The 14,320-nt window shown below is 36.2% G+C and overlaps 1 protein-coding gene across 3 annotated transcripts in view; it reads right to left on the reverse strand.

Annotated features, from left to right (window-relative positions):
* Window positions 1–9,424: 9,424 nt before the first annotated feature.
* LOC131572980 (guanine nucleotide-binding protein G(i) subunit alpha-1) overlaps window positions 9,425–14,320 on the reverse strand; it is a 32,372-nt gene continuing 27,476 nt past the window's right edge. Inside the window, exons 6-9 of one of the 3 annotated variants that reach the window (XM_058826455.1) lie at window positions 13,749–13,878; window positions 12,389–12,542; window positions 11,335–11,539; window positions 9,425–11,222 (exon numbers count right to left, since the gene is read on the reverse strand). In XM_058826455.1, the coding sequence (XP_058682438.1) occupies window positions 11,349–11,539; window positions 12,389–12,542; window positions 13,749–13,878 (475 nt within the window). In that variant the 3' untranslated portion in view covers window positions 9,425–11,222; window positions 11,335–11,348. Of the gene's footprint in view, window positions 11,540–12,388; window positions 12,543–13,748; window positions 13,879–14,320 lie in introns of all 3 variants that reach the window. The other 2 variants (XM_058826453.1, XM_058826454.1) reach the window with 2 other exon arrangements.

Here is a 14,320-nt window from a genome sequence, read left to right on the forward strand (position 1 = left end):
TAAACAAAAAACTGAACTCAAAATAAAAGGGGGATTTTAAAATATATAGAACCATCCTGTTACTAGTATTACATAATGTTATGTTTATCACAGCATTTGGATTTTATTGCATGAGACTAAACAGAGACCTCTAAATGCTCACTGGATACTAAATACCATGCTAGAAAGTTCTGCTACTAAACCATTACACATCAGACAATATCCATTATTTGTCCTGCCATGTTAAAAGGTGGTTGCTCACTTGACCTACTGGCCAGCATGGGGTTTTGTGGTCATCACGAGTAAGTCAGCACTAGATTAGCTGGTCATCCTCTACCCTTAGTGGAAGCAGAATTCAGCTGTGTGGGACAGATAATGCTGAACACAAAACTCCCGTCTGTGTTGCAGCAAAGCAATGGGCAGCAGTGTCAGGCATGTTTTAGCATTGTATTCTAGTACAGTTACAGTACCTTTTTCTTGTGTCTCGAGAGAAATTCCCAACCTCTGATGCTGGTTTTGAGTGATGAAATGTGATGTGTTCTGATGCTTGTGAGCTTTTTTCCTAAAGAGGATTTGTATCCCTCTCCAGACCAGACTAACATCTCAGGCTTTTTACTGCAGTGAAACCCTGTCTGACTGGTAAATCATGATGTCCCCTGCACATGCTGCAGACTTCTTTGGCTGTGATTCACTTTGCGGAATGACTTCTTACATGTCCCAGATAACTGTGGGGAACTGAATACTACCCATGTCTTACTCTCATTAATTGTTATTCCAGATAATTCACCTCAAATGATCATTTATGGCAACAAAGAAAAAGAGGTCTGCATTTGTGGTCAGAGCAGGTATTCGTGTAGGAAGTGAGGCAACTTCCAATTCAGAATGAGTTTGTTCACTTTAAATGGGAAAGATCTAGAAAGTCTGGTTTTGGCAGTCCTCTAACTCGTCTTGGACCATCACTGCTTCATCCCTGATTAAGCATGGTTTCACATTTGGCACTCCACTGCCTTGGGTCAGGCTGACCAGCTGTGTCTCCCACCATTAAAACAGCAGCCAGGCAGGAGTTTTTGTTCCATCAGCAGGGTAAGAGTGACTGAAAACAACACTTTTCAAAGTGCTGACCCAAATAAAGCCACATGATTACAGTTTATAGTGGGGTATAAAGCATTTAAGAACAAAATACAGCAAGTGCTAAAAAAAACCTTCCTCGATCATACATAAGACATGTAGCTCAGGAGTAGCCTGCAGGACAGCCAGAGGCTGCATATATGACCATGTAATCATCATAGGAAGCTGTTACAGAAGAGGAAGCACATAAGGATTCTACACTGCTTTAAAAGAGCTTATTCTTTATCTTTCCACAGCGTGCAGATCTGACAGCCTCTTTCCCTCTGCCTCCCCTCCAAAACACTAAATATAGCATTCACAAGACAGATGTTAAAATCTTATTTTTCAGCTATAACACATCCCACAGCCACCAGTATCCCCAGCTGCTTCCTCTTCCCCAAGATCTGCTCACTGCATTTCCTGTTACCTCCCTCTTCTAATAAAAATCCCCCTAAATCAATTCATCACTTGGCAAGTGCATTTACTGTAGCTGTAGAAAAATAACAAGAGAGGGGGGAAAAAAGCCCTGTAAATAGAAAGGTATACTGGTCACAGCTTCATGGCACTACTCAGCTTTTATCAAAGTGTGTTTTGTGAGCTAATGGCCCAAGTTAAACTACAGAGACACTTCAGGCAGCCTGAACTGAAAAATAATTTTAAAAAGCACTCAAGGCTTCAAGTACAGTATTAAAACAGAAAAAGAAAACATGCATGACATTTCTAAACTGCAGAGGAAACAATTACTGTGGTCCATAATAATCGATGTATCAGCAAGACTATAAATACTTGTGGAGTTTTTTTTAACAGTATCTTTAGGACAGCTGCAGTACTATAGATCATAGAAAAGAGTGCAACAACAGAAAAAAAATTTAAAAAGGAAACCACAGAAGGAAAAAAGACCTCTAAATTAGACCCATTAAATATTTAAACCCATAGCAAGACAATGAGAAAGCTTAGTATAGATATTTGAGGCATTTTCCACATATTGCATAAGATCGTAGCTCTAGAAGACAGATAGTGATGAGGGAAAACTTCCCAACAAAGACAGTACGAAATTTTTTTACAGCATTACAAACTACCAAGGCCACAAAACTACCTACCTGTCTCTCGAGCTGAAGAGCCCCCAGGGAGCAGCAGGCAGCTCAGATCTAAAGCAAAGTCCCATTGGACAAAGCTATTCAAATATCCCACGGAACTACCGAGTTCTGCCACTTAGCTCTGGCTCCTCCATTATCTACAGTCTTTGACATCAGAAGCAAACTCATCCTTGTGACAAAATACATTCTGATGATGCTGTTTCATGATTAACATTCTCTGTGGCATGACCTCCAGGCTGTTTGACAGCAGCAAAAAAACAAATCAGATATTAAAGATTAATCAATATAGGAGAATAAATGATTGTACTTTTTCACCATACTTCTCATGGCATTTCTCTTTCAAAGAATTCAGCATCACTGGGCACCTAACAAAGAATACAAGTGAAGAGGTGTGCTGACAGAATGGCTAACAAAGTACTTTTATTTTGGTATAATGAAATGCTAAAAGCATCACTTTGCTCTGTTTAAAGTACAGAAACCTGTGTAGACACATTAACTCCACAATTTTGCCTTCCAGAGCCAATCTCATAAGAAAGGTCTGCCTTAGAAGTCCAGCTTATACCTCCTGAGCCATTGGAAAATTGACTTCCTCTGAGTCTTTTTGAACACAGCAAAGATTAATGGCTCTAAACCAGAACAGTGGTTGGCAATGAGGCAAAGAAATGCCTTCACAGCAGCCTTTAGTTAGAGTCAATTCAGGCAAGAGACAAACACCTTTCAAGGAAGCTGCATGCCTTTATTCGGAAATTTAAAAGTGTTCCATTATGCAGTTAAACTCCTGCAGTCATGTTTCATCATTCAGCCTTTCCTCAGTGTGCTACCTGAACTCTTTCAGAATGAACACAGTATTCTGATTTTTGTCTGTCTCCCCCTGGTCTAATGGCATCATGAGTTAATGAAGCCATCAATTAGCTAATCTGTCTGACCAGAAATAGAACAGAAGCAAAAAGGGGTTTTAGAATTTTATCAGTTTTCTTTTCAATCAGATTTTTTTTTTTGTAAAAAAGTGTATTAAATTGTTAAGTAATCAACAAGCCTCTCAAGTAATGTCTAATCTTTAGGAATGGAAAATTTTGAAGCTTGTTGAGATGATTCAAACTGGTATTTTTTAGTAAAACACTCATTTTGTATTCCATCCCCATCAGTCCTACCAAAAGGGAAATTAAAAAAGAAAAAAAAGCTTTCCACTTTTAAACCCCTTTCATTCATATATAAATATCTTACATATAAATATGTAAGATATTTATATATCTTCATAATTCAAGATACACATGGAGAAATGGAAACTGATGCAACAAAAAACTGCATGAATGAATGGACTAAAAACACATTGTACAGAAAGTCCCCTCAGGCCAAATCCATCCAGCTCAAAAGAGAAACAGCTAAAGGATGACCAAGTCAGTCTTAAGTGAGCTGGCAGCTCAAAAAATGATTGATTTCAAATTGAATTAGACATTGTGAACTATTATAAATAAGATGTTACCTCTGGTGGAAAAAAAAAGTGTGAAAGGATGATTTTATCATCCAAAGGTGAAGAGAAGGGAAGGCAATGTTCTCATAAAACAGAGCACCACCGGCTCAGGTCCTCCCTCAGGATGGCAACAGAGTTCAGCTTCAGTTCAGAGCAAGGAGCTGAGTAAGGGTCTCACTCTGAGACCTTCTATTGAACCTACTTTACTTAGTAGAAGATACAGACATTTGTTGCGAAGGAATGAATAATAAAAATAATAAGTAACTGTAACACAGATTCTAGTCCTTGCAGGAGGCCAGTACCATATAAATGAAATCAGATCAACGTGACAAAGTAAAAATAACAATTTCAGAATATTTATTTTCCCAGAATGTTAGGAAGATTTTCTCAGATTTCAGCGGGCCAAATGTAATTCAAAAACCAGACTGAGTCTGAGACTTGGCATCCCAAATTCCAGCTGAACATCCTTGCAACTTGGACCTTAGAAAATACTATTAGTGTCATTATCCCCTCACTTCTGTAGAAATCATGGCAATGAGAAATGCTACCTGGCATAGATTTCAAAAACAGAGCTGAAATGCTGGCATAGTATGATGATATAAGTGTTATAGAAGAATGCAAGTCTTAGTTACCTAATATGCAATTTTAATTTTGCAAATCATTTCCTTAGAGATCATGCCTTCCTTACTTCTCAGAAGTACAAATTTTGTTGCTTTAAATAATGTGAACTATCCTGCATTTGCCAAAGGCCCAGAAAACATATTACCCCATGCCAGCTGACAGGCAGTCACTTGAAAAACTTTTTTAATTCACTTGAAATGATGAACAATAAAGTGAAGCAAATTATGCATTTCTAGCAGAACTGCTCATTTCTTTCTGCAGTCCTTTTAAGGTGATGAAACAGGTAACTCCTTCCACAGCTTTCTCTGAGAGTTTGTGTAAATAATCCATCTGCAGCAGCCATCACAGGTTGGCCTCAAACGATCTTGTACTGTAATTTAGGGTCCTACATCATTGATACTATTCCAGTATTTCTTTCCTCTTTGCCAAGGATGTCAACTGTCCATGTACTGGATTCAAAACACCAGTGTTATCAGCAAGTGCTATCAGTTCTTTATTGAGATTCCACAGGAGACACAAATTCTTCATATTCTCTTCTCTTACAGCTTAAGGAAGCATCGTAATTCCAGACTGGTCTTGGGATCTCTTGGAGTTCATCTCTATTCATCTTCATTTCACAGATTTACTGGGGGGAAAATGAAGTGATATAAAATAGCTTGTTCCTGTCTCTGCACTTTAATATTTAAAACACTACAAAACTCATTTAACCTCATTTATCTTTCAGATCATCTTTGAAATGCTGCAACACTAATACTTCTGGTGGTGAAGACAAAACTCTTTCAAAACTAGCAAACTATTCCTCTGCAGCTCTACTAGCATTTCTTTCTGGCACTGCTTTTAACTTAAAGGAAGAAAGATCTTGAAGGACTGAGAATCTGCATAGAACAACATGCTCCAAGATTAAGTGTACAACATACCAACAACTGTCTCCTAGCAGCACCCAAATACATCATCTCTACTTGGAAAATTGTATTAAGCCCTGATAGCGTTCAAATACAAGCTTAATAGACACCAGAAGTGCAGCTGTGTCCCTCCTCCTCCCCCTCTCTTCACTCTGCTCAAGAGTGCTCCCTCTCTCCTCTCCAGGAGGTTCAGGGTGTCTCCCAGCCATTTCATTTTCCTGACTATCTTAGAACTCTTTCCCTCATTATACGGAAGATCAGGCTGCTTGGGCCTTTAACACATCAACAGCCTCACCCAGGAAAAGGATAAGTAGCTGAGCAACTGCACATCCCTCACTGTTATTGCCTCACAGTTAGAGCTCCAGAGAACAAAAGCAGGCAAGAGCACACCAAAAAGACAACTTTATGCCACAACACTCTCTCAAAGCTGCTTTCTTCAAATGTTGGACAGAGCTGTGAAGATCATCGCTGAATAGTTTATTTAATGCTTTCCCAGAACACTAATCTCATATATGCCCAACTACCTACAAACATTTTGAAAATGTTTGTCTCAGTAGATGATAGAATTTATAACTTTCTTCCATTCCTTAAATCGAGTCAGAGGGCCAAAGACTGAGAACTTTACAAAGAATTAAGTTAATAGGTAGAAAAACAAGGCAAACTAACATTTAAGCCAAACCAATGCAACTCAGCTATGAAAGATACTAGCAGAATCTACATGCAACAACTTCAGAATTTGATCAAATGTACTCATCTCCATATGCAGTCCCTAACAAATTCAATTGTTCTTCAATAATCTGTCTAGAATTATGAAGGATTACAATCAGATTTTCATTAAATGCCAAAAATAGTAGAAAGGCATCATTAGAAACTGGATGTAATGAAGTATCCTTGTTGACTTACAGACCAACAGGCCAAATTCACATCTTCAGTATGTTCTAATGTTTACAACAAAATTACAATGTAGTTTTTTTTCCTGGTTGTTGTGTTCAGTTTTACATTCTAAATTATGCAGTTGATAACTACAGTCTGGGGTTTTTAAAATAAATTCACCTTTAATTGTCAGTAACAAGAACAGAAATATAATTTTTGGCAATTCACACAAAGATAACAGTAGTCTCACAAAAGGAAAAGAACTGTATTTTTAAAAAGCACTTGAAAGTTAGACAAGGTATAAGTTTGTGATTTATGGAATCAAAACAGGAATAGCATGATCTTCTATTTAATCTATTTAAAAAATCCTGAATTACAGGACAAGTATTAGTATTTTTAAATCAAAACTATTTAACATTCTTAGGATGACAGTTTTACAGCATTTTTAGACTAGATTTTGTGGGTTGGGGTTTTTTTAATCACATTTCAAGAGAATCATGACACTGGAACAGAGGAAGAGTAAAAAATTTGTGACCATACTTCCTCATATTTTTTTCAGAGGAAGATGTTACTGAAGTTCCTGAGACAAATTATTATGAAGCTATGTACAAAATAAATGGTTTATTCATTTCATTTAGTCTAGAAAACTGTTTCTTTACTTTGACAAATGGAGAAAACCTAGAAGTATGATTCTATTTGCAATGTGTTTCCCTCTCAGTCACTTGTACTGTACTGTCTCAAAGCACATTCTGATTTTGTAGGCAGGAGGATACTTGTAAGAGGTAGTTGAGATGTGCTGCTTGTAAGGACTTCTGATCAGACTGTGGATCACTGTGAAACTGTAAACCACAGAATTAAAAAGCTTCACCTGCTCAGGTTCCTGGTTTCCTACTTTTCTTCATGCTTTTCAATACAAACACATGCAGTTTTAAGTACACTTATTTTCTTATCAATCTGCATATTCTTACATTACCATATTAATAGTAATCTTACATCAGACATCTGCATATTCTTTATCTGCAAAAGAATGTACAGATCAGCATATTCTGCACGATTCAAGGTACCCGTTCCTCAGATGTCGACACAAATAGCACAACCCGTGAGGGAAAGCACAGTGACACCACCTCTCCCCAAGCTTCTCTTAGTGGGAGGACAGAAAAGGAGGAAGACTAAGGTAGCAGGGAACAGCTAGTTCTGTGAAGCTGCAGTGACTTCCAGTGACAATGTATTTGGTTTTAAATGCCTTTTGTTCCACTGCAATTAAAAAGAGTCAGATTTCAGATAGCACATTTTTATCAGTACATCCTTGCACACATAAATCTTTCTTCTGGAACAGATGCTCTGAAATTCCTTTCAGAATTGACACAGCACTAGAGAAATACAGTTCTGCTAGAGAAGTGTATTTCTACACTGTGAGGTCAATTTTTCGTCCCAATACTCAAGAGTATGACCAAAAATGGTATAGCATTACACCACCCCATATAGATCTCAACCTATTGACTGCAGTTTTAAAAATAAGCCTAACTATGCCTTAGTTCAAATAAATTACTCCTACAATAAACTGCTCAATAATCCTGATCTCTGCTGTATCAGGTAACAGTCAAAGTCGCACTACCACAAAAAAGAAAACAAAAGCAGAGCAAACCAGCCAGAAGTGCCTTGGTCTGGCATCATGACCATCTTCAAAAAGCACTGCTTCTAAATACACCAAGGAAAAAAAAGCTTGGTAAATGCATTTTTAAGTTCAGCATATTTTCATGACTTGGAAATATAACTAAGTAAAACTCTGGTCATAGTTCCCTCTATGTCAAGCCAGCTTCTTTGCAAGAACCCCAGAGACAAAAACCACAAAATGGCTTTCTTGCACCTATGCAATTGAAATTTCAATATTACAGAGTTGAAAAAAACACTTTTGCAAAAACTATAAGCACTCCTTACAGCCCATGATTGATTAAGTTCTTCTTTTACCAGTCTCATCTTCCACATCCATGGCCCATGAGTGCACTTCCACAGGCTATGAATTATTCAAGGTGAGGTGCTTAAGGACTCTTGTTGCACCTTCTACAATTTTTTAAAATGAAATAAAGTCAAGGCTTTGAAGCCAACAACCCTGGCATTACTCTTTGACCCACAGGATCTTAGTTACTAATATTAAGCATAACAACTAAGATACATTCACACAGTAGGATAGCCAGCATCTTGGTAGGGTTCCCTTTTTGCTTGATTTGAACAGACAATTATCCTTTAATTTTCCACAATTCTGAATTCACACCAGCCACCATGCTGTTCAGCATGCTGCAGATTGATCTGTTTTGCTCCCTAAGGTTTTATGTAGATTTTAAATCATGACTCTGCTAATTGCCTACACGGAACCAGAAACAGCAATCCAGCAAATCTACATTGTTCCCATGCTGTAATCCTGGACCTTGTTTTAGTTAATGAGAGGTTACTACATTTAACATCAAATTACCTCCAGATTCCATACGTGGCATAATGAAGCCAAATAGCAAATTTTCTAAATTACCCTTCCACAGTGTTAAGCCTCTTAAAAATAACTACATGTTTAATGACAGTCGCATTTTACCAAGAGTTCAACCACAGATGTGCACAAGACCATGGGGCTGGAGAAGTCTCCACAAAGGTCTGGTTTTTTTTCATGTGCTACTTTTCCAATAGCCTGAAGGAATTTCTAAGGTAATAGAGGGAGCTTCTTTGTGTCATGCTAGACAAAGCAGTTTGCCTGCACAGTCTGTGTGAAGAAATCAGAGGAATGGGGAACTGGAAGAGAGCAGAGCTCAGGCTGCTGAGGGACAAAACTGTCCCCCTTAGTGGTGTACCTGCAGTATTTCCTCCATTCTCTGCAGTGCTCTGACAGAGATTCAGGCTCCTCATGGAACTGAGATGTAGAGATTTATTACAGCTGCAGTGAAAGCTAAATGTGTGGTTCCCACGACAGCTGCATGCAAATCCTCTTGTAGCTTTTCCTAGAGAAGTGGCCTAGGCTGACAACTTTATCTCTGGAGGAAGATTGTGAAGCACTTCTACAAGGAAACATCCCCACTGGCCATGCATCAGGTCAGAAAAAAAACCAAACCCCATTATCTGTGGACCAGTAAGGCAAATTAGTTCACAACTTTGTTCTGTGTTAATATACAAATACTTCATAAACCGTTAGCTATAAAATTCCAAAAATTCTCCAGCTGAAGGTGTTAAGAAAAGTATGAACTAATTAATAAAAAAATTAATGTTTCTAGCACAAAGGTTTTACATTTACTCTTGACTTTCTATCTTCTCATTTTTACTGCCCAGTTACCTCCACAGAATGCATGCAAAAAGATTTCCATCAGCACATTTAATGAAAAGCATTTCTTTCAAGCAAGGCACAAAATTTAGATTTATTTTATTTGATTAATCCCAATTTTTGTTTTACATTAAGTACAAAAACCAGCTGGAACGTAGGTGTAAATACAATTCCACAAAGTAGTTCAGTGAGATTTGAAATCATATCCAGAACCGTAAAGCACAATTAAAAGCAGCCCAGGATATACAGATTGCTTACCATAACTGCTAAAAGAGCTCATAATGTATCAACATATATAACAACCTCCAGCAATAACTTATCTCCTTTCTAATCTTTCATTTAAAATGCATTTAGCAATTCTGTACCTAACAAAGAAAACATTAAAGAATGAGAAGGACAGGTAAGTTTTACTCAAGCAGAGGCCTAACTTAAACACATACACAATCAAAAATTAAACAACAGAACAATGACTTCATTATTTTGAACATTTCTAAGAACATAAATGCTAAGATAATATAGAAAAATAGCCACAGGCTCCAAGACTTATTTACTTCCCAAAGAACTTATGGTGTACTGTAGCTGCCTGAAATATTTTAACAATTATAGAAAATTGTATCTCCAGGTTTGGTACGTCCGTGTTTTCTAGATGACAACATACATTTAAGACAACCATCAACTTATTTACAGCTAGAAGCTTACTCCTTTTAAAATCTGTATTAAAAATTCGGTTTTGGCACTATCCCTAAGGCAATGGATGATAGGTACCTAAGACAGCAAATCACATAATGAAAGCATAACCAGAAGAAAATAATTTTTAACTTATAAGAAACTGTGAGGCTATAATTAAAGAGGAAATTAAAGAATCAGCACTCCTAAGTCACTAAAACGCCCTACCCAAAACACTGAAGATTCTCGCTATAGGCAACAGGATTTTGCTTTAAACTGTGAAGCTCCCTTGTCTTGTGGGAGAATCAAATATTTCTACCCTTATTAAGTTATCCAACTAGTTTTATTACCAGAAAATAGCAAAAAGTTTAAGGAGAACATGAATTTATGTTTTAAGTAAGCAGAAAAAAACATTACTCTGAAGTCCAGCCTTTGTTGTCTATTAAAAACATCCCAAAGGTAATTTTTCCATTCACTCCACTGAGTAAAGCCCACAGCATCATTTTTTTTTTTACTGATATAAATAGTTTTAACAATTCCTTTTTGCATTTCCATCAGCTTCAGTGATAGCTGACACTTAAACATCTATTTCCCAGTGTTGCCACATTTCCACTGCAAAGACTTCAAGCCTAGATTTAAACTGTGGATTTCATTTAAATTTTAAAATAATTTTGTATTTATCCTAAATTTATAAAAAGATGTTTTTTCAAAACTTAAGGCATAAAATAAGTTTATTGTGTTTCTTTAAGTCTGAGAAGGTGTGTGAGGCTGTTTAAATATCAAAAAAGCTAATGCCATATACAATATTACCAACAAAAGTAAGGAATAAGGCAGCATGCACCCTTAAGATGAAAAGAAAATTTAATTTCACAAGATGTTTAAATAATCCAAAGGCAAAGAGTGTCTGTCTCCTCTACGAGTATCTTCATAAAACATGGAAAATTTAGAGGAATGTTTTAGAGGACATCAAGTTACTAAAATATTCCGTTCAACGTTTATACAAATACATTACTACAATTGTAAGTTTACATACAATCAACTGACATCTCAGTGTTAACTAATTACTTAAATTTACAAGACAAACATAAATAAAGCTGTTAAAACAGGCAAGTACAGTACTGATCTATCATTGAGCACACTGCATTTTGTACTTCTTTCACCTTGAAAAGAATCAGATTAGAATTGTGCGAAGTCGATCTCCAAACCTAAAAATAAAATAAAAGAGAATTAAGTATATCTATGCAGGTTTTACACAGCGTGGGCATATTCCAAATGTTTAAGTCCTGTTTTCAGGCATGTAATTTACCATTTAACAACCTTTAGTCTTGTTTTCAGAAGAGGCCACAGTCTTTAAGGTTGTTTTTAATAATGACATCAGTTACAGCATCAAAAACAAACTGCACATTTTTTGTGTCTGTGGCACATGTGAAGTGAGTGTAGATTTCCTTCGTGTCTTTTCTCTTGTTCAGATCTTCAAACTGACACTGAATGTAAGCAGCTGCCTCTTCATAAGTGTTTGACCCTAGAAGAAGAAAACTGCTCAGTAAGTCTCTTCCAACAGAGGAAGAACAAGACATGCACACTCTCTTTGAAGGAAGGGATTCTTTGGAAACAGTTAACTTAAACCTGAAGAGGACAAATTCCAGAGCCATTGCTTTAAGATACCATTAAAAAAACCTTGAAAGGAGACCTTTTGGATGCATCTGTAATAATAAAAACTTAACACTCAACTCAGTTCCAGGTGCAGGAATAGTCTTTCCATTTACTTCAGCACCAGAGGAACAAGTCGTTTAGGATATTTTGTGTCCTTCATTTAAGTTAGTTGCTTTCAATTTTTATGTTTTTAAAAGGTTTGGGGTTTTCCCACAGTCAGTTAAAGACGCTTGGATTATATGTTTCTCCCAAGCTTTCTAATTCTAATATGCTATCTTCTGTCTGTAATTACAATGCAAATCATATATAAAAATGCTATGACTTATTAAATGAATTCATGCTCTTTTGCTGTATATTTTCTGAATAAACCACAATATCAAAACCTATGTAAACTCCCTGTTCATAAACCTCTCATGTATCTCAGGAATTCCTACTTATATCACAGTACAAAAGTAGAAGAACATCAGAAATAAGAATGTACTAAATGAACCTGACCAGTTGCAGCAGAACATGCTATCAGTGGACCAGCATTATTTCACCTGGTTAAAAAGACTTAAGCAATGTTTTATTTGTGATCCATTAAAGCAATCCTTATCTTAATTTTTAGGTCACATAAATATTTTAGATGCCTAGAGTTATACAAATCCTTGTGACCTATGCCTCAAAAATTAGGTATTTTAACAAAAAAACCCTCTTGACATCTGCATCCTTCCAATACCTGCATATTCAGGGTAGCAAATAGTGAGAGGACTTCTTTTGATTTTTTCTTCAAAAAGATCTTTCTTGTTCAGGAATAGAATAATAGAAGTGTCTGTGAACCATTTATTGTTGCAGATACTGTCAAACAACTTCATGCTCTCATGCATCCGATTCTGTAATTGAAGAAAAAGCCATCACTTTCTATTTTATCAGACTTCAGTAGTAAAATAAGGATACATATTTTTGATTACTTAGAAATGAACCAGTTATAAAACTAAGTTTTAGCAAACAAAATCACATTTTACCGCAGGGAAATACAGAAAGGCTAAGACTACCACAGAGATCACTTCCACAAGCAGGGTTTAAGCAACTACTTTTTCTCATTTCCAGGTCTTATTTTTTAATATTTCAGACATTTTTTGTGTGTTTTGACATTTTGCAATACAGATAGTCTACAAGAATTGCTGAGTTACCTGAAATTTTCTTAACACTGATTAGATCTTCTGGAAATTGAAAATAAATTCTGCACCTAGCTGATATTCCAAAATAAGGAAAAAAGTTCTACAAAGCTAGACAATCAAGTAAGCAGGTATTTTAACTCTTACCATAATATTTAACTCTGTAGAAAAATTATCCAACATGTAAGTACTTTGGCCAAGTTCCAGTCATTTAAGTAGCAGGATGCTAGCTATGACCTTCTTTGACTATATTTGACTTGAAAGGTTCTTATTTCTCTTTCCTCCCCAAATTATATTTTATAGAAAGTTGCAGAACACAAGGAAGAGCACAGAGTCTGTTAATGATTCACATACAGAGGTAAGCATCACTTCAGACCACTCAAGATAGTAAAATGTACCCTGTGCACAGTGACACGGAAGGAGTAAACTCTTGAAAGAGGAGAAAGGAGCCGAGGGTGTTGGAAAGGAAAAGGAAGAGAAACATTTCTGCAACTAAGACAAGAGATTGGAGAAACACAGTTAGAAAGAAACAAAAACTGAAGACTGAGGAAGGAAAGGAAAACAAAATGTGGTAAAGCAGACACAGGTAAGTAAAAAAAATTCTTACTATGTACTTCTAGCATCCATAAAGAGAGAGACTAAAATGTGTATTACTGACAATGTAGCCTCGTTAATTTATGTTTCCTTTAAAACACAAAAAAGTGTAGCTAGAAGAATACTTATCTCTTATTATTCCTTCTGAGAATATGAGGAAATACTTTGGAACCCAAAAGAATGAATTCTATCACCATTTCACTGAGATGTTTTGCACAAACCCCATACATCTTATAAAAAGCAATACTTCAAAAGACCCATTTACAACTTTCCCTTCAAGCTTAGCTTCTGTCCAACAACTATTCCCTTCAACATCATGGTACTTGCCATTTCCTCGTCTTCAGCCAAGACCAAATCATAATCACTTAGTGCCACACAAAAAATAATTGCTGTTACACCCTCAAAACAATGAATCCATTTCTTCCGCTCTGATCTTTGGCCTCCAACATCAAACATTCTGCAAAACAGAAGTAAAAAGCAGTGAATGAACTTTAAAATTTTTTGCTTTCTGAATATTAACCAAAATCTGGACTTATCAGCTGTGTAAGTCTGAGAAAAATATCTTAAAAATAATGCAAAAAAAACCCCCTGTATCATCAATTACTATTTTTTTCAGCATACACCTCACTTTTAATAAAGCCTTAAAAATCTTCCTGTAAATTTTAGAGACCATGAGAAGTATGAGAAGGATGATGATGAAAGAACAAAATTAACTATTTTCAATATTATATTTAATTAACAAAGTTAATTGTAATCTGTATAATATAAAAATACACAGTTAGCTTTACTAAAAAGTCTACCATAATAAAAGATACTAATGAACAATATGGACTGTAGACTGTCAGTCCTGGTGAGTGTAGCTCCTCTCTCCACTAAGCCAAATTAGAACTTAAATCTAT

This window comes from Poecile atricapillus, chromosome Z (assembly GCF_030490865.1).
Source record: "Poecile atricapillus isolate bPoeAtr1 chromosome Z, bPoeAtr1.hap1, whole genome shotgun sequence".
Taxonomy (NCBI): domain Eukaryota; kingdom Metazoa; phylum Chordata; class Aves; order Passeriformes; family Paridae; genus Poecile; species Poecile atricapillus.